Below are 25,752 nucleotides of genomic sequence, written 5' to 3'. Positions count from 1 at the left end.
TAAATGTAAGAGTCTTATTTTTAAGGGATCTGGAGAGGCCTGCGTCGTCCATTTTGTTTTTTTCCGCCTTCAGCCAGGAATGGTGCAGCCAGACCGAGATGCTGTTGACCTTGACAGCTGTTGGTGCAGACAGGATGACAGTGTATGGTCCCTTCCAGGCCGGCGTTAGTCCCTGGGTGGTGAATTTCTTTATTTATATTGAGTCCCTGGGCTAGAAAGGGTGCATAAGGTTTGAGGTGGGCACAGGCAGGGCATCACAGATGTGTTTAAGGATGGCCTTCTGGGTAGACTGCAGGGTCGGCAAGAACTGTAACAGGGCGAGGGGGAGTAGAGTGGTCCAGTCTTCACAGGTTTCTAAAGTCCTGTTCATGTGCTTTACCTGCCTGGAACTCTGTGGGCAGTAAGCACAATGGGGCTTCTAATTTAAATTTAATCCTTTAGAGATATCCTGTGATATCTTTGTTATCAAGGCGGCGTCATTGTCTGATCTAAGGGTCAGGAGTAGCCTAAATCTGTTATTCCCTTTAATATATCTTAGACTGTTATTTTATTATTAGGGGCAAGTTCCCCCTCTCTCAGTGTCCTATTTTCTTTCCTTCTTGAGTGTCCTTCCAATGTCCTGTCCTCCTGTAATATGTATGTCCCTTTCTTTTATCTTTTCTTATCTTATTTCCTCTGCATAATCTTTCTCTTTTTATTTTTTTCCCTCTCCATAATCCTTCTTCAGCTTGCTGATAGACCCTCTATGATTTACATAATCCTTCTTCAATTTACATAGACCCTCTGTGACTTTTCTATTCCCTCCCCTGACAGGAATTTAAAAGCTTGTTCAATCTATCTGCTGTCTGCATATTCCCCAGCTTTTCTTCTCTTCTTCCCTACTTAGACTTATATATTCCTGCTTCCTTCCACCTTCTCCTTTTCCCTGAGACCTTACTGGACATCACCTGCCTCTCAGGAGTTCAGTAAGCTTGGTGTAACCTAAGTGGGTAGTTTGGTGCAGCTGGTTGACTAAAGTCTGACCTAGAGTCTCTGGGACCAATAATCTCCCATCGGGTAGCGCCTATCATTTGTTGATTTCCTTTATGACTTGTTTCTGCTTGGTTAAGTCATTTTCTGCCCAGTGTTAGTAGGCGTCAGAGGCAAACTTGGGTTTGGCATGGTGACTGATATCTGAAGAGGTCCCCACTGGTTTTAGGGCCATATGTAGAGCTTCCTTATTTGCAGCATGGTTTCCCCTTGCCTCATCAGAGAGCCTGGATTAGGGCTATAAATTCAGCCTATTGGGCTGAAGTTCCCCTACTTAATGATATGGTCTAGCGTTTTTGCTGCTGTCCCAGCATACCCAATTTCTTCCTGGACATAGTTGCTCCTGTCCGTGAACAATATTTCATCTGATGATGGCAGTGGGTCATCCCTGAGGACTGGGCGGTCGTCTGCAGTGTCGATTGCCTCCAGGCAGTCCTGCAGAGGTTTCTCCGGGTTATCATCTGGGGGCAGGCTGGCAGAATTGATGGCCAACATCTTGTGGAACTTGATGTGGGGGCTGGCCTGGAGCGGCAGTGGCCAGCAATAGAATGATCTCTGGAGGAGATCATGTCCAAGTAGGTGGTATGGGCGCTCTGGCAGGAATAGAAACAAATGAGTCACAGTATTTTTCCCAAGGTCTATAGTCCACTTTGAGGTCCAGGGGTAGGTCAGGGCCCTATTTGCTCAGTCAAGACTGAGTCTGCTGCACCAGTATCTACCAGGAAACTAACTAGTTTGTCCCCTATTGTCTTGTATTATTCTGGGCTCCAGAGGGCTCAGCTGGAAGGAGCCCTAGCCCTGCCATTTTCCTAAATTAAGGACTGCTTTTTATTTTGTTCCTCTAGACCTGATTTTGTCCTTGTGTTTTCTATTCCTAATTGGGACCTAGGCTTGCTGTCCTGACCCTTCTTCATGTTTCCCTTCCTAGGGTGATCCTTTTCTATGGGCCCTGTGTCCTTTAAGGCTGTTATTATTACCTTTGTTAATTCAGCCAATTGGGCCAATAGGCCTAACAGGAGACCACACAGTGAAAAGTGTCTGAGGAAGCCCTTCCCCCGACAGTATTTGGGTCCTACTGTGGGCAGAGAAATGGGAACATTTCCTCTGACCCCAGGTTTACAGAAGGATGCAGGAAAGGGGAGCGACGTCCTAAGATGTATGTCTACGTGGGGCAGAGTGTTTTTTAATTCTCTAAGCACATTTTGCATCCCTGCCTGGGATCCCTATATTTAATGCCCCAAAGTTCAGAGAAGCCTGTTAGAAATTAGTTGCCATCGAACCTGTTGCAGATGAGCAGCCTAGGCTGGCATTTCAATGGTTAAACAGTTTGCCTGTGAGAATGTTAATAAGCCTTGTAGAGAGGCCTTGAGACCTCATCATAAAGAAGCCAGTACATTGGAATACATCTATATCCATACACAGGGAACACACAAGGGAGGCTCTGAGAGAAGCCTTCCCTGCCCACAAGGCAGCAGAAAGTGGTAAAGAATCACCATCTTTTTTATTCTTTCATGTCAATTTTTTATCTCCTATTATTCATAAATTTTAAATCTTTATTATTTTATAATTTCCTTTTCATAAAGCCCTTCTCAGGTGGAGACCCAAGTACATCACAGGTATCATTTTATTCATATTATAGTAATCATAGTTCAGATTTATTTATTTTTTCTTTTTGTATGTGAGTACATTGTAGCACCATGAAAGAAAAAACTTTCTTAGTTAAACTAAAAAGAGCTTGATCTTCAGGCCTCTGGGGCCTTAATCATGTTCTTTCTTTAAATAATCTAAGTATGACTTTACAAAATATCTTATATTATATGCCCCTTTAAAGTGAGGACTGTTTGTATAACCCATAGCATTAGCAGAGACCCACATAAAAGAGGCATTCTATGCATCTGCTAAGTGAACAAATAATCACTCTAAGTAATGTGTTTGCTCTTGCATTTGGAGTTTGTTGTCCCCTTACCCTTACTCCAGTGGGGAAACAGACTGTGTTAAACCATCTGCACTGATTTGGTTTCCTTTCATAAGGAAAGAAAACAAATCCTTGAGGAATTCCAGGTCTTATTGAAATGACTCAAAGCTAATTCCAGGTCAAGAAAAAGTTTTTTAAATTCAAATCCTGAGAAGGTTGTCAAACATAATTGACCAAAAGATTATATAGTATTATTATTAAATAGTATTCAATTATTTATTCATTTAAAGTGACAACGACAGATGTTAAACATAAACATAGGTCAGTGAAACTTCATTTCTTATGCTTAAGAAAATAGGTCTTTAAGGAGTCAAGTACTTGATTAACATAACATAAAACCATTTCAATAATATACATAACTTTTGCTTCCCAGGCAAATATTGGGGGAAAAAACCCTTTTCCCTTTTAAGGGTCTGAAAAAGAACCAAATAAATTCTATATTAATTTATTTTAGATTCAGGTATCTTATTAAATTCATTATTTATTTTATTTATAATTTCCTTCTAAGATTTTTCTTAACAAATCTTTTAATTTTCATAAACCTTTTTATCCATTCAGAAATAACCAGTTTTAGAACAATTTTCTCTTAAAGAATATATATATTTCCATATCCTATATTTTTTTTTCATCAATACCATATAATTTTTTTCTAACTTAATCTGAACTTTTAACTTTTAGAAATGTTGAATTTTTTTTCTTTTGACAAGTACAAGTAATTGACATTCATTTGACTGGCAAATAGATTCATATTTTCAATAGACATTTTTCAAATCAATAGATCATTAACAGATCGAAATTCATCTAGCTTTTCTGTAATAAGAACCCAGAGTAGGGAAACTCAGGTTAATCGACATTTTAGTGTATCCTCAAGGGGGGTCCTGAAGGACAGAATGCCATATAATTTCCTTGGGGGCTGGGAGGAGTTACTGTCCTTCAGAGCAGGCTGAGGCATTGTTAACAAAAGTGTTTTTCCTTTCATTTGAACCTCTGGACACTTACATTTCTTAATATAATTGGGTTTGTCAGTACTTAAATCAATCCAAATATCAATATATGGCATTTGTTCTGGGTAACCAGGGCTCCTGTATATTTTCTGATGGGCCATAAAAGCCAAATGCAAATTGAAACTACCTTCTGGTGGCCAATTAACCCCTTAGTCAGGCTATTCAAGTTCACAGAGTACTCTCAGGAAACCAGGATCGGCAGGCTTTTCATAGTCACAGGAGCGCTTAAAGAAATCAGAAAAGTTATTCAGCATGCATTGGAGGGGTGCTCGGGCCTCCGAGTGGGCTTGCCCCATTCTGTAGGAAAGAAAAGTAGCCGGCACACAACAATAACAACACAAGGACAGACAATAACAGACTGAACGTTCACTTTCATTCACCAGCCGAATCCGCAAGCAGATCCCAAACATAAGCCATAAGGGGGGGAACGGCGCCCTGTCCCAACCAGGGTGAGGCAGTTCTGCAGCGTCCTGCCCGCCGAACACAGGACACAGTCCTTCAAGGAAACAACCGAATCAAATGGAAAGAGATGGTGTTTCCCTTACCTCCAGACTTCCCGGGACGGATCCGAAAAGCTCCTAGTCAAATCGAAAGCCATTTTGAAGCAAAGGATATGGAGGCTTCCTTCGCCTAGCCCGAGGAGGTCTACCCCAAAGGGAGGGGGTCCTCGCGGTGATCTCGCTGGGGCCTCCAAATGTTGTAACCCAGGAGAATCAACCTCACTCAGACACAAAGTAATTTTGAATATTAGGAGCTTTATTACCTGCGCAGGCACTGCAGTCAACCTTCGCAGAGGAGAACTGCAGCCCTGAGCTCAGGGGGAGGGTTGCTTACATAGGACAGGGGTTATTCAACAGTTTAGCAGAGCAGGCAAGCTACATGTATGGAAGTGGAGGCAGTTAGCCATAAGCAGGAGGGAACAGAGGTGGGAGGGAGCTGAGGCAAAGGGAACTGGGTGAACTGGGTCAGCATACATCTATCCTGCTATTTATTCTATTATCTAAGTTCTAAAAACTAACAAATACGCTTAGAGGACACATTCATTTAGAGGAGTATCAGGCCAGCTGGTACTTCCTCAGGTTGCCTCTGAAAGCTTCATATTTGGCCTTTTGCTGATTTAATCAGGACAGAGTGATAGGAACAGGTTATTACATTTGTGAGGGGAAAAAAAAAACACAGAGTATTGTGGCTCACAATGAAAAGGTAGAAATTTTAAACTACAGAATAGGAAGAAGATGAGAGTAGCTCAGCCTGGAGAAAAAGTGTCCCTTCAAGAAAAAAATAAGACTCTTTGCTCTTTTAACCCTCCCTTCTTTAAAGATCACTCTTCCCCCAGACTCAGTGTCCCTCTTTCCCACCACCAGAAGAGACACCTACGAGGAGAGCAGCTGCAGAACCACAGTTTGAGACACCAAACACATCAGCCTCCTGTCCTTGTCCTTAGAAACCAGCCCACTTACTTTTAGTAGAGGTACACGAGTCTTAACTTAGTGGAGAATAGTAGATGTAAGTCTGGTCAAGATTCACTCACCAAGACAGAGACCAGCCTTTGACAGAGGAATTCCCCCACTGGAGAGGACTGAGAAATGAGGGTAAAGGTCACAGAAGTGAAAATGAAACACAGGAAGCAGAACAGAACCTTAAGAAAAACAACAGTTCCAGGAAAGTCACCACCCAGACCCTTGGGGAAGTTAATGCTTCAGTATGTTCTAGGACCTAACCAGCACTCAATCACTATGTTTTTATCCCTTTTGTAGATTATTCCAGCAACAATATTTGAATCAGAGTATTAATTAAAATGATACATTCTACAGCTTGCCTGAACACTCACAATTTAATTGAATTCTACAAGTATTTGTTCTGCTTATTTTATATTTATGTCCCAAGATACTTACTAGGGATAAAATCATGATCCAGAAAGTGTGGGTACCTGCCCTTTGTAAAGCAGAGTGTGATGGATAATCAGTGGGAGGGCTCAGTTCATTAGAGCTAAGTGGTAGCAGCTGTCATTGTGGAAGGTAAACTGACATTTTGTAAAACATTCTCATTTCTAAACAGCAGTTAAAAGAGCTACTATTTAGAAAATGTTTGAACCCACTGAAAAAAGTTTCCACAACACCACTGAATCTTTGTGGTCCACCAGTTAATTACCAGCTTTTGTTTGTGACCTAGACAGGCCAGAGGAGGAAGCCTTCCAGACCCAGTGTGGTACAGGTGTGTCATTGACATGGCACCAGCAACTAGGAGGCAGGAAGAGCATGGAGGTTAACAGGTGGTGCTCTTCTAGTGGAGTCTTTCCCTGGGTGGCACTCACACCTCCATAACCGTCCCCTACCCTACCTTGAGTGGGAAATATTTCATCCTTGTTACATCATCAATCAAAAGTAGAACTGAAAAATGTATTAAAATTAAAAATTGAAAATAAATTTATAAGAAGGTAGAACCTCTGCATGACATAGTACTATAATAAAAATAAAATGACAATAAAAATAAGTTTAATTTACAAAATCCGAAGAGAAATATTTCTATTTCCTTCACATGTTTGCATATCCTCTCATCGATCTTTTCTTCTGAGAATATGTTTCATGTTCTGCAGTTTCAAGATGGTCGAAGATCCAGACAAGGATCCCTGACAGGCAAGAGTCAGAGCTGGGCAACCGTCACACATTAACTTAAAGAGACAGGGAGGGCGACTGAAACGTTGATGATTTTCTAATTAAAGCAAAGATAGTTTGGTATTGTTTGTTTCCCACAATAGAATTAAGTTAACGTTGCTCTCTATTGGGTCTTCTTGAGTCACATGTCTCTGAGGTAGCAGTGAAATTTATATAGGCTTATGGCTGAGTCATGTCGACAGTTTTAGTATCAAGGGTGCGAATGAAGTTATTTCTAACAAATAAACTGGTGGTGCTTTAAAGTGCAATGATAAGCATGCAAATTTTGCATGGATTGTATTCTGAGACCTGGCGTTTTTTGCTTTATCATCTTTGTCATAAGATAATAGTATATTGAGTGTCCTTCTTCATGCAGCCCTGCACCCAACAACAGTAAGAATTACGAAGGCAGGAAGGGACCTTTTTTATGTTATTCTTTATTGTGTCTGATATTACAAAATATTATGTATATATTATATTACATATGTTATATGAGAATGGCATTGAAATAGAAAGACATACTCTTATTGCTATAGATACAATTTTAATTATATTAAACATGCTGATGATAATCATGGTTCTGTTCTATTGGTGGTGTTGCTGTGAACATAATTGCTATGGTCATAGTCAAATTCTGGTGTTATTAGCATTTATGCAAACTTCTTGACAGTTTATTTATTTATTTACTTATTTTTTTTTGGTACGTGCCCCTAGTGGAAACTGGACCTGGGACTCTGTGGTCCACAGGCTGCTGCTCTAACCGCGGAGCCAAACTGGCCAGGGCCTCCTTGATAAATTTCAAACAATTCTCATATTTTGTTTTGTTGCTAAGATGTCCTCAGACACATATCTTAGTCCTGTCGTTTACCTTCACCACCACACTCTAAGCGCACAGCTTCCTGTGCTCTCTGTTGTTTTCAGTCCTAAACAGTTAAAAAGAAGATGCCCAAAGTGGCAGAACTTCTCTCCGTCAGGAGATGTGGGGACTAAAGGGAACACAGAGAACTGAGAAGGTGGCTTATTCCCTGGGCCTCAGAACATCGTATGCTGGCATATGGACCACAGCAATATGGTTAGCTCTGGATATGGCCTTTGGGTGATGGAAGGAGTAAGGTTCTTTCATATTTCCTATTAGCTGATGCTTGCCTTTACCTGAACAGCTCTGATTTCCTAACTGGTGTCTCTCCACCTTAAATCTAATGTCTCAGAGGAGGTCCCAGGACACCAGCACCACTCCCCTTGCCCTCCAACACTCTCATGGGCTTCTGAATTTTTCCAATATTTTTCACATAATACTTTTATACTCTCTTCACAGACAAGATCAAATACATTAAGTCCTCTTTTTATCTGCTGTTTTCAAATTATAGATGGTCGAAGGTTTTTCAGCTCAATGCAGTCCTACCACAACCTACTCAAAAATGCATACTAGGTGTTGTGGTTTGAGTTTTGAAGGGAAGAGTTTTCTTGGGGGCTAAAGAAAAATACCTGATAAAGAGCCAGCTTCTATGTAGAAACTTATTAACAACAACAACAACAAAATCTGTTTCTTCTCATTCCAAAAGCACAACCTTTCATAGGAACATCTCACACAGAGTCTGGAGCAAACATATTAGTTCTCTGGGGACCTGAATGTGGCTCAGATCAGATTCAAAGGGAGGCAGCAGTAAAACGATGACCATGTGATTTGTGGGGGCACACATCCTAGCCTTCCTTGTGCACTCCACAGAAAAACACTCCACATGGGGGGCCCTCCACCTCCCTTCAGTTGTCAACAAGATTTGTTGATCAAATATAGATTACATCACAAATCATTCTACAGTATGCCTCTGTACTTACCACCTGACCCCCAATCATCTTGTTCCACTTTCTCAAGTGTGAGAATGAAAACTAGACACTTGAAAGAAATCTGGCTGTTTGTAATGGCAGAAAATACACTGACCCTAAAATCAGTAAGTCTACTTATACAGTTTACTCAGAACAATAAATTGTCTGTGTTTCTGAAGACTGCACATGGGATCCCACAAAGGCCTGAATGAACATCCACTGCAGATTCAACTCCACTTCCTCCCAATGGGGCCAGGGCGGGGGGGGGGCGGGAGGAGAGGAAGAACAGGCTTATCTTCCATCCTGAAGACTGCCATAGTCTGTCAGCCCACTGGAGAGAGTGAGGCCAATAAGGAGAAAGCAACTCAAAGCAAAAATATGCCTGTGAATACTTCTACGGTGTGTGTGTGTGTATGTGTGTGTGTGTGTGTGTGTGTGTGTGTGTGTGTTTGGGGATATATGTATTTATTAGATGCACAGTTTGAGAATTCTTGACAATGGTGGTGCCAAGGACCTAAAAATACTTTGTATCTAAAAATTCAGGTCCTTCTTTCCTGGTAATTAGGGACTTCATTCTGAATTAGAGAACTGGCATTTCAGTAACTGAGGAAAAATGAATGTCTCTGAAGTTGATTTGTCAGTCACTGAGGAGTACTGCTTGTAGTCACAGCAAGTAAGTTGGATTCTTGGTAACATGCCTGGGTTGCTGGCTCCATCCCCGGTAGGACGCGTGTAGGAGGCAGCTGTTGGATGTATCTTTCTCACATTGATGTTTCCTTCTCTCCCTCCCTCTCTCTCTAAAACAAACAAACAAAAATCAATAAAAACAGATTTTTAAAAATTATAAAAATAAAAAATAAATTAAAAAAATAAAAGCATTCTGTTATCCCTGCCATGTGGTTCGGTGGACTGAGTGTTGCCCCATGGATGGGCAGTCCCAGTGCGATTCCTGACCAGGACACATACCTGGGTTGCTGGCTCTATCCCCAGTAGGGGGCATGCAGGAGGCAGCCAATTAATGTTTCTCTCACATTGTTATTTCTAGCTCTCTCCTTTCCTCTAAAAATTCAATTAAAACATATAAGAAATAGCCTTGGCCGGTTTGGCTCAGCGGTTAGAGCGTCGGCCTACGGTCCAGAGAGACCTGGGTTCGGTTCCCATTAGGGGCCTAAATATTACTTGGTCACTTAAGGATACAAGGAGAATGTTGCAGAGGTGAGAATACAGAAAGTCATCCTTAATGTAATAAGAGCAGGTCTGATAAGGAGAAGCCAGATAAAATGAAAAAAAGAAAGAAAGTAAAAGGAAGAAAGAAAGAAAGAAAGAAAGAAAGAAAGAAAGAAAGAAAGAAAGAAAGAAAGAAAGGGAGAAAGAGAGAAAGAAAGAGAAAGAAAGAGAGAAAGGAAGGAGGGAAGGAGGGAGGGAGAGATGAAGGGAGGAAGGAAGGAAGGAAGGAAGGAAGGAAGGAAGGAAGGAAGGAAGGAAGGAAGGAAGGAAGGAAGGAAAAGAGAGAGAGAAAGAAAGAAAGAAAGAAAGAAAGAAAGAAAGAAAGAAAGAAAGAAAGAAAGAAAGAAAGAAAGAGAAAGAAAGAGAGAAAGAAAGAGCCCAGCTGGTGTGGCTCAGTTGGTTGAGCATCATCCCCATGCACCAAGAAGTCACTGGATAGATTTTAGGTCAAAGAACAGGCCCAGGTGGTGAGCTGACCCCCAGTGAGGGGTGGACAGGAGGCAGCTGATCTTTGAATATTTCCCTCATAAATGTTCCTTTATCTCTCTCTCTTCTTCTGTCTGAAAAATCAATAAAATCTTAGATTATAAAAAAAGAAGAAGGAGAAAAATAAGTTTTAACTGGTGAGTAAGTCTGAGGTGTAGCTTATTCCGGGAAAAAGCTATGTCTTTAACAGGAGTAAGAAGTGGTTAAATAAATAAGTAAAGACTCATTCCTTCTTCCCTACTTTAACTCTCTTTTCTCATGGATCTAAGGATTTGTTGTCATGACAGTTCATCTGGCATCTTTTCAGACAACTAACACCAACAAGCATCTCATTATGTTGTATCAAATGGTTTCAAGACGCCCTGTATGGACATTCTTCCTATGTGCTTCTGCTGTTTCTGCTCTCTCAGATGACCTCTGTTTCGGGGTGAGACATGTCCCAAGAATAAAATGAGCATGCTTAGTGATTTTTCAGGAACTGCAGTAAATCTGTGGGTTTGAACTTGAAAAACATTTGGGACTAGTAAATACAAAAGAAGCTCCAGAGCAGGGCCTCTGTCACACCGTTAAGGTTCACAAACCCAGAGAAGACAGAGCACTAGGAATTCATGAGAACAGACATGATGAAATCCTACATCATTACACTTATAGGTGTTAGATTACAAAACTTCAAAGTACTCTGTGACTTTCTGTTTTCTTTTCCAAACTCTCTCCTTTTGTTCCTGAGCAGAGCCAGGCATAGCTCTCTTCTCTACTAGTCTGTGCAGAACTGGTCCAGAAGCTTGGGCTGTGGCACAGGGAGACTCCATAAGCTCCTTCTCTAGGGCTTTCTTGCAAGGACTTTTCAGAATATACTAGTTCCCCATGTTTTCAAATCAGGAATAAGGATTACTCCTAAAGGTCATAACTCAGTTAGTGTACCTGGAGTTAGAAAATGAAAACTCATAATTTGAAGGCAATATGAAGACTGCAGTGGGGAGCCTAGTCTTGTGCTGTCATTAGTGTTCTCCTGCACACCCCACCTTGCACCTACAACTGCCAGTTTCATTTTTTACTTATGCCTCATATCTATTAGAATGATCTGCACTGGAAGAGTGATATGTAGATATATAGATATATCACTGTACATATAATTTTAACTGAATTGGGCATCACTAAAATGTCCATATTACCCAAAGCAATCTATAGATTCAATGCAATCCCCATCAAAATGCCAACGGCATACTTCACAAAATTAGAACAAGTACTTCAAAAGTTCATATGAAACCAAAAAAGATCTCGAATAGCCACAGCAATCTTGAAAAGGAAGAACAAAGTTGGAGAGATCACATTACCAGATTTCAGGTTATACTACAAAGCGATAGTAATCAAAAGAGCCTGGTACTGGCACAAGAACAGGCATATAGACCAGTGGAACAGAACAGAGAACCCAGAAATGGGCCCAAGCAATATGTTCAATTAATATTTGACAAAGGTGGTAAGAGCATACAGTGGAGTAAGGACAGCTTCTTTAATAAATTGTGCTGGGAAAATTGGACAGCTACATGCAGAAAAATGAAACTCGACCATCAACATACACCCTACACAAGAATAAACTCAAAATGGATACAAGACTTAAATGTGACTCATGAATCCATAAAAATCCTAGAAGAAAATGTAGGCAACAAAATTTCAGACATCGTGTGCAGCAGAATTTTCACTGATACATCACCTAAGGCAATAGAAACAAAGGAGAAAATAAACACATGGGACTACATCAAACTCAAAAGCTTCTGCACAGCGAAAGACACAATCATCAAAACAGAAAGGCTACCCACTGTATGGGAGAGCATGATTGCCAATGATATATCAGATAAGGGGTTAATTTCCAATATATAGAGAGTGCTCATACAACTCCACAAAAGGAAGACAAAGAACCCAATTAAAAAATGGGCAGAGGAATTAATAGACACCTCTCCAAACAGGACATACAAATGGCTAAGAGACATATGAAGAAATGCTCATCATCACTAATCATCAGAGAGATGCGAATTAAAACAACAATGAGGTATCACCTCACACCTGTCAGAATGGCCGCCATCAACAAATCATCAAACAACAAGTGTTGGCGAGGGTGGAGAAACAACAAGTGTTGTGGAGAAAAGGGGACTTTAGTACACTGCTGGTGGGACTGCAGACTGGTGCAGCCACTATGGAAAACAATATGGTGTTACCTCAAAAAATTAAAAATTTGACCCAGTGATCCCACTTCTAGGAATATACCCTAAGAAGCCTGAAACACCAATCAGAAAGAATATATGTACCCCCATGTTTGTAGCAGCACTATTTACAATAGCTAAGATCTGGAAACAGCCCAAGTGTCCATCAGTAGACGAATGGATAAAAAAGCCATGGTACACATACACAGTGGAGTACTACGCAGCTGTAAGAAAGAAAGATCTCCTATCCTTTGAGACTACATGGAGGGACCTGGAAAATATCATCCTAAGTGAAACAAGCCAAACAGAGAAAGACAAGTATCATATGATCTCACTTATTTGTGGAATATAATGAACCTAACAGTCTGAGGAACGGGGTAGTCCCAGAGACGTGGAAGTGGGGTACAGACTGACAATCCCCAGAAGAGGAGGTGGTGGGAGAGAGATAAACTACAGAACTTATATGCATGTATGCATGAACAGTGGACATGGACAACAATCGGGATAGGGCAGGGAGGGAAGAGGAGGAGGGAATCAGTGGGTGAAAAAAGGAGAAACATCTGTAACAAAAATTAATTAATAAAAAATAAATAAATTTTTTAAAAAAAGCAGTGGTACATATACACAATGGAGTACTATGCAGCTGTAAGAAAGAAAGGTCTCTTATCCTTTGAGACAACAAAACGGGACCTAGAATGTGTTATCTTAAGTAAAACATGCGAAGCAGAGAAAGACAAATATCACATGATCTTACTTATTTGTGGATATAGTGACTATAACAATCTGAGGAATAGGATAGACCCAGAGACATGGAAGTAGGGTACAGACTGACAACCCTCAGAAGAGAGGTGGTGGGGGGAAGGAAGAAATAAAGCACAGAATTTATGTGCACGTACGCATAACCGATGGACACAAACAACAGACCAGTGTGTGAGGTGGGGGTGATGGAGAGGACGTTGTCAGGGGGGAAAAATAGGAGAAACATATATAACAAAAGTGAATTAATAAAAAAAAAAGTCTCCCCCCCCAAAAAAAAAAGATCCAGAGTCCCTACATCTTGTTGACAATTTCCCTAAGGGAATTGTAGATGCAATCTAAAATTATTCTATGTACAAAAAGGTAGAGGACATGGCTCATATTCAATAGAAAGGCAATCAACAAAGACCAACTCTGAAAAAAATCCAGATGTTTTATTATGATAAAAGAACTTTACAGCAGCCATTGTTTGTAGGGTGAAGGATGTAGAAGAAAATATGCTTATAATAACCACAAAAAAGGAAATATCAGAAGTGAAGTGAAAATAGTTTTTTAATTTAACTAAAATATTAAAACTTCAAACGGCAAAGTGCAATCAGCCCCAAAGCAAATCCAGGATGGCTTATGAGAAGTTCAGAATCACAAAAGAAAGATTAACTAAAATTAAATGTAGCTTTATAGAAATTATCCGAGATGAAAATAATGAATATGTCCTCAAATCAGTAAAAATCATCAAAGTAATAACATTGCCTTAATCCACAGAGCAACTGCTAAAATACAACAGTAATAAAATATGAAGATAGCATATTTAAAGGCAAAACAAATAGGTAAACATTGTATGTTCACTTCAATGTATGCAGCAAAATATCACACAAAATTCAATAACTGATCCTCCTAATAATAATTTAGGACTATCAATCCTGTATAGAAAAATATGAAAGAGGCTACAGTTAACATCATATTTAGTGGTCAAATATTGAATAAATTCTATCTATAATTAGGGACATTTTAAGAAACATGGTAACACTCACACCTAATTATCAGAATTGAAGTGCAGACCCTAGCCCAAGAAATAAGGCAAGAAAAATGAATATAAACACAATTATTGGAGAAGAAATAAAAGAGTCTTTATATACAGATGATATAAAAATTTATGTAGAAAACCAAAATAAATTTAGAAAAATGTACTAAATTATTCAAGTAAATTAAGCAAAGACATAGGACTCAAGACCAATATTGAAAGGCAATTAATTATATTTAATTAGCTAGCAATTAATAAGTAGAAAATTATATTATACCTCTCTTTAAAATAATATCCAACAACAAACTACCCTGAAAAGATAAACAATACCTTGCTTTTCATGCCAGGGTGACTAAATGAGACACCTGGTCTGGGAGGGATCAAAGCACTGAAAGGCTTGTGGGAGTGACTGTATGTGTGATATAAAAACAGGCCTTTGAATGGACAATATGAACAGATTAGGAGTCTTCATCAGTAGACTTCACATCATGAATATTGGGCAAAATAGATGATCATTGGAATCCAATATCATCAAGTATAGATCAACTGCCTCTATACTAAAAGGGACATCAGATCCCCCAGGTCTACAACTTATGGCAGTTCTGGGTACTACTGCCTGCTCTCTTTCCATGGATGAATATCCTGGATGAAGCCTGCTTATTCCCCAGAATAATAATTTCACCCTTCAAATATGTATTTTGGACCCCGATCTCCCAAATTCATGTCCCAGTATTTTCCTAAGGTCCCAAACATATGAATATTTGTCACTCAGAGGTTCAGAGGTAAGAAAGAAAATCCCTAGACGTGATATTTGGATCATGAGAAAATCCTCACTTGATGCACAATGGATTTTTATTTGGAATCCAGAGTCCCTTCTCAGGACATTTGCTGAGAGGAAACAATTTACATAAAAGATATTTGCAGTCTTCATACTCTGAAAGGAGTAGGCTTCAGTTGGGGGAATGCATGCTGTTTTTTCCATTTTTCTAAAGATGTCTCAGTGTGATGAACTTTTCCTTTGTGTTTGCTAATTCGAGTACTTTTTCTGTAACTTGTTTTACATCTTAACCTGGGATCCTGAATATCCCAGGGGAAAAATTCATGAATATGGTTGGAGAGATGAGTGTTGTATAAGTCCAGAGTACATTTTTTCTTAATGAGTTATGGATTCATTCCTTGTGGTAATAGGGTGATAGAAAGCAGAGGTCAAAGGGAGTATGGATAAGAATCAGATTTCCCCACTGTCTCAGAGAGGAGTGTGTGTGTGTGTGTGTGTGTGTGTGTGTGTGTGTATGTAATGAGAAGAGAGAGACTGGAGGTATCTAACTTAGAAATCTTCTCCTACCACAGGTCTTCCAGACTGAAGAATTTCTTGTGAGAAAGGCACCAGAGCAGATACCGGACATGTAGCCCAGTATTCCTATTTCTCTTGGCTAATAAGTGGGGTGGGGAGAGTGGGAAGTGGAAATACCAGAGACACCTGCTGCAAGAACAGTCACTCCCGTAGCATCTACCCTGCTGTCTCACTGGAGGAGGAGGAAAAGAGGCTTTGCCCACTCCTGAGGACATCTGCAGCCTTTCAGCTCCTTGGCAAAGGGGGCTGTCCAGGAAAGGAAACACTGACCTACATATGCTGTTGCTGAGGAGCTCATACAGAATACCTCACCCTACCTCTGTCACTGTACGTCATAATGTGAACCAACTTCTGAAACAGGAGACATACCTGGGCAAATAGAGAAAGGACTTTCTAATGAAAGTGAATTACTATGGAAATAGAAAAGAAGGTCAAATCAAATTTTATCTAGTGTAGTCCCACAGATTTAAAAAAGCTATTCTAGTACTTAAAGCAAAAGAGTAGGTATGTACAAAAAAAACTTGAAACTTTAGTTTTAGTAATCACAAAAAAAGAATGATTACTAAATGCACAATGAATAATAGTTAACTATGGGCAGAAGGTTATATAGTACATCTCTAAAATTTATTCATGTTGTAAAACTGAATGTTTAAACCTGCTTAACTGCAATGCCTTAAAATGTTAAGAGGTTTGATCTCAGAGTAAGTATTTTACCACAATAAAAAAATACGATGTGATTGATAACAAACTGTTAAGCAGCAAATTCAAAGAGAATGTAGAGAAAATAAATTAAAACCTAGAATTTTATACTAAAAACCTAAGTTTGCCCTGGCCAGTATGGCTCAGTGGTCAGAGTGCCGGCCTGCGGACCAATGAATCGCTGGGTAGATTCTGGTCAAGGGCACATACCTGGGTTGACATTCACCCCCGGCCCTGGTCAGGGTCGTGCTGGAAGTAACCAGTTGAAGTATCTCTCTCACTTCGATGTTTCTCTCGCTTCCTTTCTCTGCCTTGCTTGCCCTCCCACTCTATCTGAGGATAAATAGAAAAATATCCTTGTGTGAGGAAAAAAACAAAAACTAATTTTAACATAAAACATATTTGAAAATTTCAAAACAAAATACTTATTGTTCAAAAAGTTGAGATTAAAAATGATGTGGTTCCAGCCCTTTCCGGTTTGGCTCAGCGGTTAGAGCGTCGGCCTGCGGTCCGGAGAGACCCGGGTTCGGTTCCCGCCTAGGGCACGTACCTCGGTTGCAGTTTGTCCCCGGCCCTGGTTGGACGTGCGGGTGGCAACCACTCGATGTGTCCCTTCACATCGATGTTTCTCTCTCTCTCCCTTCCTCTCTCTCCCTCCCGCTCTGTCTGAACAAAAAATGCAAAAATGTCCTCGGGTGAGGATTAAAAAAAAAAAAAATGATGTGGTTCCTTTATCTAGTTATTCCACCTCAAAAAACAATATTGTCTGCAGTTTACCGCATTTAAGAATCAACAATTGGACATCAAAATTACAATTAAACTACAGAACAACCATCACTCAGAACCACCTCAAAATGATCTCAGTGGAAGCCCTCCAACTACAAAATTAAAGAAGACCACATGGAGACTGACAGGAGGGATGGAGGTGAGGATGGGCTAGTCCCATACCCATGTGTGGCAGATAAAAATCAGGAGGCATATGTCAGCTGTGAAGTTCTTGCTCAGAAGTGAGGGGTTCCCTCCTCACACCCCCCCGCCCCAGCTCATGGTTCCAGTGCCAGGAAGAAAAGTCCCCTTAACTTCTGGCTGTAAGAACCAGAGGGAATTGAGGCTGAGAGAGGCTGATGATTCTGGGATAGCATGCAGGCATTTCCTCTTAAAGGGTCCAAACACGGATTACTCAGACCCACTCCCTCTAGGCTCCAGCATTGCAGAGGCATCTTTAAAGACACCAGAGACACACAGGGAAGGACTGAATCGTTTGGCATTGGGGTGAGAGCTGTAGGGCAGCTTTCTCCTAGACAGACGTGCTGGCAGAGGCCCTTGGTCTTTGCATGAGCCCTTCCCTCATGGGGCCAGCAGACAGGCATCATATCTGGGACTTCTGTAACCTGGATCACAGTATTTGCACCACCCTGATGATTCTGTGAGGCTCTGCCCTACCCAACTTTCTAGCCCACCCAAGCTGTTTCCAGTGACTTTACCATAGGAATGGCCTGACTTGGCTCCTGTTTCAGATTTTCATTAATTCTCTCACAAAAGCAGCATCTGGCCTCAGCGAGCCCATACCTCTCACTAAGTGCCCCAGGTGAGGCACTAGGAGAAGCCAGCCTTGGTTTACAACTTAGCTTTGCCTGGGTACTTCCACACTCAGCAAAAGAAGCAGCCATCTGTTGTCTGATTTGTAGCTTATGCCTGATGGCCCTGGGTAGAACACAGGCAGCGGATGACTTTACTTCAGAGCCAACACCCCCAGTGGACAGCTTCAGACCACAGCGAAGCACCATCACCCAACCACTTCCACAAATGACACACTCAAGTAGTGGGCTCAGAGGGTACCAGAGTCCTGCTGAGTAAGTCTTGCTCTGGGTTGTGGGCCCCTGCATAGCTGATCCCCCATTTGGTCCGAAGTTAGTGGTGAGTGGGCACAGCCAGCCCTTGAAGCTGATCAGGCAGAGTAAACCCCTCCCATTGGCGTGCCAACAGCAACAAGGCTTCTTTACAACTGAAGGCTGTACAATCCACATAAGGGGTGCACCTCAAGGGCACAGGTGGGGTAATCAGGGAGGCTGTGCTACTGGACTGTACAGGGCACCTACTACAATAGGCCACCCTAGCAAGCCTAGAAGACATAGCAACTTACCTAATACATAGAAACAAACACAGGAAGGCAACCAAAATGAGAAGACAAAGGAACATGTCGCTAATGAAAGAACAGAACAAAACTACAGAAGAAGAACTAAATGAATTGGAGATAAGTAATCTAACAGATGCAGAGTATAAAGCATTGGTTTTGAGGATGCTTAATGAACTTAGTGAGGGCCTCAAGAGCATAAAAGAGGACCGGTCAGAAATGAAGGAAACACAGTCAGACATGCAGGAGGCACTAACTGAAATAAAGAATAATTTACAGGGAATCAATAATAGAGTAGGTAAATCCAAGAAGCAAACCATCGATTTGGAAAATAATGAAGTAAAAAACACCCAATCATAACAGCAAAAATAGAAAAGAATTCAAAAAAATGAGGATAGTGTAAGGAGGCTCTGGGACATCTTAGAGCGTACCAACACTCGTATAATGTTCATACCAGAGGTAAAAGAGAGAGAACACAAAATTGAAAATTTAGCCCTGGCTGGTATGGCTCAGTGGTTGGAACTTTTGTCTGTGGACCAAAGAGACCTGGGTTTGGTTCCCACTAAGGGCACCTACCTCAGTTGCACTTTGTCCCCGGCCCCGGTTGGGGTCGTGTGGGTAGTGGCCAGTCAGTGTGTCTCTTTCATCAGTGATTCTCTCTCTTTCTTCCTCCCTCTGTCCCTCCCACTCTATCTGAAGATAAATGCAAAAATGTCCTCGGGAGAAGATAAAAAGAAAAAGAAAAAAAATTGAAAAATTGTTTGAAAAAATAATGACAGAGAACTTCTCTAACTTGGTGAAGGAAACAGACATATGCGTCCAGGAAACATAGAGAGTCACAAGCAAAATGAACCCCCAGAGGCCAACACCAAGACACATCATCAGAAAAATGCAAAAGTTTAAAGACAAAGAGAGAATCTTAAAAGCAGCAAGAGAAAAGCAGTCTGTTACCTACAAGAAAGCTCCCATAAGACTGTCAGCGGAATTTCTCAAAGCAACATTGCAGCCGCAAGGGAGTGGAAAGAAATATTCAAAGTGATAAAAAGGAAGAATCTATAACCAAGATTAGTCTATCCTGCAAAGCTATCATTTAGAATTGAGGGACATATAACGAGTTACCCAGACAAGACAAAGGTAAAGGAGTTCATCATGACCAAAGCAGTACTATATGAAATGTTGAAGGGTCTTCATGCAAAAAAGAGAAGATCGAAAATATAAAGTATGAAATGGCAATAAATAACTATCTATCAACAATTGAATCTACAAACAAAATTAACAAGCCAAACAGAAACAGACTCATAGATACAGAGAACTTTTTGTTGCAGATAAGAGGGTTTGGGAGGATGGGTTAAAAAGGTAAAAAAATTAAGACGTACAAATCGGTTGTTAGAGTGACAAACCTCAAAGGAAACGGAGTGTGGTGGGGGCACAGGAAGTGATAAACCGAAGAACTTATAAGTATATATGTATAACCAATAGACACAGGCAATAGAGTGGGGAAGGCAGGAGAGGGGCAGGACATGGGAAGGAGCAGGAAGCAAGGGGTCAATGGGGGGAAAGGAGGGAAATTTCCAAAAGAGATAAGTTTAAACAAAAGAATCAACATTTGGGAAAAAAAAGTAATGGAAATTTATCAAAAGAATAAAAGGACCAGCTTCAACAGGATCTGATCCCTGGCAGAGCTGCTAGGATCCAGTCCCTCCCACTAGCATCCAGATTAGGCCTCTCACTTCTGCTGGCCCTCTGGTGGAGGCTGGGCTTAATGGAGAGGGAAAACAGGGCTCCATCTCACAGGCTTCACTGGAGAAAAGGAGGAAGAGATTTTCCGTTTGTGGGGAAAAAAAGAGTATTCTGGCTCACACTGAAAAGGTAAAAATTTCAAACTACAGAATAGGAAGAAGATGAGGGTAGCTCTGCCTGGAGAAAAAGGGTCCCTTCAAGAAAAAAATAAGACTCTTTGCTCTTTTAACCCTCCCTTCTTTAAAGATCACTCTTCCCCCAGACTCAGGGTTCCTCTTTCCCACCACCAGAAGAGACACCTACGAGGAGAGCAGTTGCAGAACCACAGTTTGAGACACCAAACACATCAGCCTCCTGTCCTTGTCCTTAGAAATCAGCCCACTTACTTTTAGTAGAGGTACACGAGTCTTAACTCAGTGAAGAATATCAGGTGTAAGTCTGGTCAAGATTCACTCACCAAGACAGAGACCAGCTTTTCACAGAGGAGTTCCCCCACCGGAGAGGAGTGAGAAATGAAAGTGAAGTTCATAGGACTGAAAATAAAACACAGGAAGCAGAACAGAACCTTAAGAAAACCACCAATGGGAAGTCACCACCGAGGGCACTTGGGGAAGTTAATGCTTCAGTATGTTCTAAAATCTAACAAGCTCCGCACTCAATCACTATGTTTTTATCCCTTTTGTAGATTATTCCAGCAACAATATTTGAATCAGAATGTTAATTAAAATGATACGTTCTACAGCTTGCCTGAACACTCGCAAATTAATTGGAGTCTACAACTATTATTTAAGCTTATTTTATATTTATGTCCCACGATACTTACTAGGGATAAAATCATGATCCAGAAAGTCTGGGTCCCTGCCCTTAGTAAAGCAGAGTGTGATGGGAGGATCATCAGTGGTAGAGCTCAGTTCATTAGAGCTGAGTGGTAACAGCTACCATTTGGGAAGGCAAACTGACATTTTGTAAAACATTCTTCTTCCTAAACAGCAGTTGAAAGAGCTACTATTTAGAAAGTGTTTGAACCCATTGGGGAAAAAAAATGTTTCCTGTAGTTTTCTGTGAATAGGTCCTTTATTTCTTTGGTTAAGTTTATTCCAAGGTATCTTAATTTTTTTGCTGCAATGGTAAATGGGATTTTTTTTTAGTTTCTCTTTCTGTGTGTTCATCATTGGTGTATAAGAATGCCATCGATTTGTTGACATTAATTTTGTATCCTGCTACTTTGCCAAATTCATTTATTAAGTCTAGTAAATTTTTGATGGAATCTTTAGAATTTTCTACATATGATATCATGTCATCTGCGAATAATGACAGTTTCACTTCCTCCTTTCCAGTTTGGATCCCATTTATTTTTTCTTCCTGTCTGATTTCTGTGGCTAAGACTTCCAGTACTATGTTAAATAACAGTGGCAAAAGTGGGGATCCCTGCCTTGTTCCTGTTCTTAAAGAAAATGCTTTTAATTTTTGCCCATTGAGTATAATGTTGGCTGTAGGTCTTTCATATATGGCCTTTATGATGTCGAGATATGATCCCTCTATTCCCAATTTGCTGAGTGTTTTTATCAGAAATGGGTGCTGGATTTTGTCGAATGCTGTTTCAGCATCTATTGATATGATATGATTTTTATTTTTCATTTTGTTTATGTGGTGGATCACATTTATTGATTTGCAAATATTGTACCAAGCTTGTATTCCTGAGATGAATCCCACTTGGTAATGGTGAATAATTTTTTTGATGTATTGCTGGATTCGATTTGCTAGTATTTTGTTCAGGATTTTGGCATCTATGTTCATCAGGAATATTGGCCTGTAGTTTTCTTTCTTTGTAGTGTCTATTTCTGGTTTTGGAATTAAAATTATGCTGGCCTCATAAAATGACTTTGGAAGACTTCCTTCTTCTTGAATTTTTTGAAATAGATTGAGGAGAATGGGTATTAGTTCTTCTTTGAATGTTAGGTAAATTTCCCCTGTGAAGCCATCGGGGTCTGGGCTTTTGTTTTCTGGGAGAATCTTGATTACATTTCCAGTTTCTTTTGTTGTTATTGGTCTGTTCAAGTTTTCTGTCTCTTCCTGGTTCAGTTTTGGGAGACTATGTATTTCTAGAAATTTGTCCATTTTGCTTAGATTGTTGAATTTGTTGCTGTATAATTATTCATGATATTAAACAATCCTTTGTATTTCTGTGATGTCAGTTATTATTTCTCCTGTTTCATTTCTTATTTTGTGTATTTGGGTTCTCCCTCTTTGTTTCTTGGTGAGTCTAGCTAAAGATTGGAAAAATTAACATCATTAAAATGTCCATACTACCCAAAGCAATCTATAGATTCCGTGCAATCCCCATCAAAATACCAAGGGCATACTTCACAGAACTAGAACAAACACTGCAAAGTTGATATAGAACAAAAAAAGACCCCAAATAGCCACAGAAATCTTGAAAAAGAAGACAAGCATAGGAGGGATCACATTACCAGATTTCAGGTTATACTACAAAGCCACTATAATCAAAACAGCCTGGTACTGGCACAAGAACTGACAGATAGATCAATGGACCAGAATAGAGAACCCAGAAATGAACTGAAGACATTATGCTCAATTAACATTTGACAAAGTTGGCAAGAGCATACAGTGGAGTAAAGACAGCCTCTTTAATAAATGGTTTTGGGAAAATTGGACAGCTACATGCAAAGAAATAAAACTAAATCATCAACTTGCACCATACACAAGAATAAACTCAAAATGGATAAAAGACTTAAATGTGACTCATGAATCCATAAAAATCCTAGAAGAAAATGTAGGCAACAAAATTTCAGACATCATACGCAGTAGAATTTTCACTGATACATCGCCTAAGGCAACAGAAACAAAGGAGAAAATGAAAACATGGGACTGCATCAAACTAAAAAGCTTCTGCACAGCAAAAGAAACAACCATCACAATGGAAAGGCAACCCACTGTCAGGGGTTAATATCCAAAATATATAGAGTGCTCATACATCTCAACAAAGGGATGACAAAGAACCCAATTAAAAAGAATGGTTAGAGGAACTAAACAGACACCTCTCCAAACAGGACATACAAATGGCCAAAAGACATGAAGAAATGCTCAATATCACTAATCATCAAAGTGATGAAAATTAAAACAAAAATGAGGTATCACCTCACACCTGTCAGAATGGCCACCATCAACAAGTCATCAAACAAGTGTTGGCAAGGGTGTGGAGAAAAGGGAACTGTATTTCACTGCTGGTGGGAATGCAGAGTGGTCCAGCCACTATGGAAAACAATATGTTGTTATCTAAAAAGTAAAAAATTGAACTTCCATTAGACCCAGTGATCCCACTTCTAGGAATATACCCTAAGAAGCCTAAAACACCAATCAGAAAGAATATATGCACCCCCATGTTCATAGCAGTACTATTTACAATAGTTAAGATCTGGAAACAGCCCAAGTGTCCATCGGTAAATGAATGGATAAAAAGGCAGTGGTACATATACACAATGGAGTACTATGCAGCTGTAAGAAAGAAAGATCTCTTATCCTTTGAGACTACATGAGAGATCTGGACAGTATTATCCTAAGTGAAACAATCCAAGCAGAGAAAGACAAATATCACATGATCTCACTTATTTGTGGAATATAATGAACATAACAGTCTGAAGAACAGGGTAGTCCCAGAGATGTGGAAGTCGGGTACAGACTGACAATCCCCAGAAGAGGGGGTGGAGGGGAGAAATAAACCACAGAATTTATATTCATGTATGCATGACCAATGGACATGGACTACAAAGCAAGGGACAGGGTGGGAAGAGGGGAGGAGGGTATCAATGAGGGGAAAAGGAGACATATCCATGATAAAAATAAATAAATTAATTAATTTAAAAAAAATATTTCTACAACACCATTGAATCTTAGGGGTCTACCAGTTAATCTTAGGGGTCTACCAGCAGTGTACTTCCTCCTCTAGACAGGCCAGAGGAGGAAGCCTTCCAGACCCAGTGTGGTACAGCTGTGTCATTGACATGGCACCAGCAACTAGGAGGCAGGAGGAGCATGGAGGTTAACAGGTGGTGCTCTTCTAGTGGAGTCTTTCCCTGGGTGGCACTCACACCTCCATAACCGTCCCCTACCCTATCTCAAGTGGGAAATGTTTGGTCCTTTTTACACCATCAATCAAAAGCAGAACTGATAAATGTATTAAAATTAAAAATGGAAAATAAATTTATTTATTTATTTATTTTATTTTTTTATCCTCACCCGAGGATATTTTTCCATTTTTTGTACAGATAGAGTGGGAGGGAGAGAGAGGAACAGAGAGAGAGAGAGAAACAGCGACGTGAAGAGACACATCGAGTGGCTGCCACCCGCACGACCAACCAGGGCCGGGGACAAACTTGCAACCGAAGTACGTGCCCTTAGCGGGAACCGAACCCAGGTCTCTCCGGACCGCAGGCCGACGCTCTAACCGCTGAGCCAAACTGGCCAGGGCTGGAAAATAAATTTAAAAGAAAGCACTACCTATGCATGACATAGTACTATAATGAAAATTTAAAAACTACAAATAAGTTTAATTTACAAAATCAGAAGAGAAACATTTCTGTTTCCTGTACATGTTTTCATATCCCGTTATCAATCTTTTCTTCTGAGAACATGTTTCACGAGCTGCAGCTACAAGATGGTCGAAGATCCAGACAAGGATCCCTGACAGACAAGACTCAGACTGGGCAATTTTCACACATTAACTTAAAGAGACAGGGAGGGTGACTGAAATGTTGATGATTTTCTAATTAAAGCACAGATAGTTTGGTATTACTTGTTCCCCACAGTTGAGTACGCTAACCTTGCCCTATGAAATCTTGATTTCACATGTCTCTGAGGTAGGAGTGAAATTTATATAGGCGTATGGCTAAATCATGTTGACAGTTTTAGTTTCAAGGGTGTGAATGAAGTTATTTCTAACAAATAAACTGGTGGTGCTTTAAAGTGCAATGATAAGCATGCCAATTTTGCATGAATTACATTCTGAGAGCTGGCGTTTTTTGCTTTATCATCTTTCTCATAAGATAATACTATATTGAGTGTCCTTCTTCATGCAGCGCTGAACCCAACAACAGTAAGAATTACGAAGGCAGGAAGGGACCTTCTTTATGGCATTCTTTATTGTGTCAGATATTACAAAATCCTATGTACATATTATATTACATATATTATATGGGAATGGCATTGAAATATACATACTCTTATTGCTATAGATATGATTTTAATTACATTGAACATGTCGATGATAATCATGGTTCTTTTCTATTGGTGGTGTTGCTGTGAACATAATTGCTATGGTCGTAGTCAAATTCTGGTGTTATTAGCATTTGTGTAAACTCCTTGACAAATTTTAACGAACAATTCTTCTCATATTTTGTTTTGTTGCTAAGATGTCCTCAGACACATATCTCAGTCCTGTCGTTTACCTTCACCACCACACTCTAAGCACACAGATTCCTGTGTCCTCTGTTGTTTTCAGTCCTAAACAGTTAAAAAGAAGATGCCCAAAGTGGCAGAACTTCTCTCCATCAGGAGATGTGGGGACTAAGGGGAACACAGAGAACTGAAAAGGTGGCTTATTCCCTGGGCCTCAGAACATCGTATGCTGGCAT

The 25,752-nt window shown here is 40.2% G+C and overlaps 1 protein-coding gene and 1 long non-coding RNA gene across 7 annotated transcripts in view; both read right to left on the bottom strand.

Moving 5' to 3' along the window:
• LOC118628341 (tripartite motif-containing protein 5-like) overlaps nucleotides 1-25,752 on the bottom strand; it is a 131,603-nt gene that overhangs the window by 85,647 nt on the left and 20,204 nt on the right. The window contains exon 9 of one of the 6 annotated variants that reach the window (XM_036259231.1): nucleotides 16,532-16,538. The exons of 3 other annotated variants lie outside the window; for them this stretch is intronic. In XM_036259231.1, coding sequence (XP_036115124.1) covers nucleotides 16,532-16,538 — 7 coding nt within the window. Of the gene's footprint in view, nucleotides 1-15,754; nucleotides 15,898-16,531; nucleotides 16,539-20,487; nucleotides 20,612-25,752 lie in introns of those variants that run through there. 2 more of the 6 variants (XM_036259228.1, XM_036259229.1) reach the window with 2 other exon arrangements.
• On the bottom strand, nucleotides 7-8,607 carry LOC118628346. The gene is made up of 3 exons (XR_004959281.1): nucleotides 5,469-8,607; nucleotides 4,136-4,232; nucleotides 7-1,622 (listed from the first exon to the last, which is right to left on the bottom strand). It is a non-coding gene; the product is annotated as an uncharacterized LOC118628346 (long non-coding RNA).

The sequence above is a fragment of the Molossus molossus genome, unplaced genomic scaffold (assembly GCF_014108415.1).
Source record: "Molossus molossus isolate mMolMol1 unplaced genomic scaffold, mMolMol1.p scaffold_m16_p_13, whole genome shotgun sequence".
Classification (NCBI taxonomy): Eukaryota; Metazoa; Chordata; class Mammalia; order Chiroptera; family Molossidae; genus Molossus; species Molossus molossus.
This window is presented reverse-complemented; position numbering and strand designations above follow the sequence as displayed.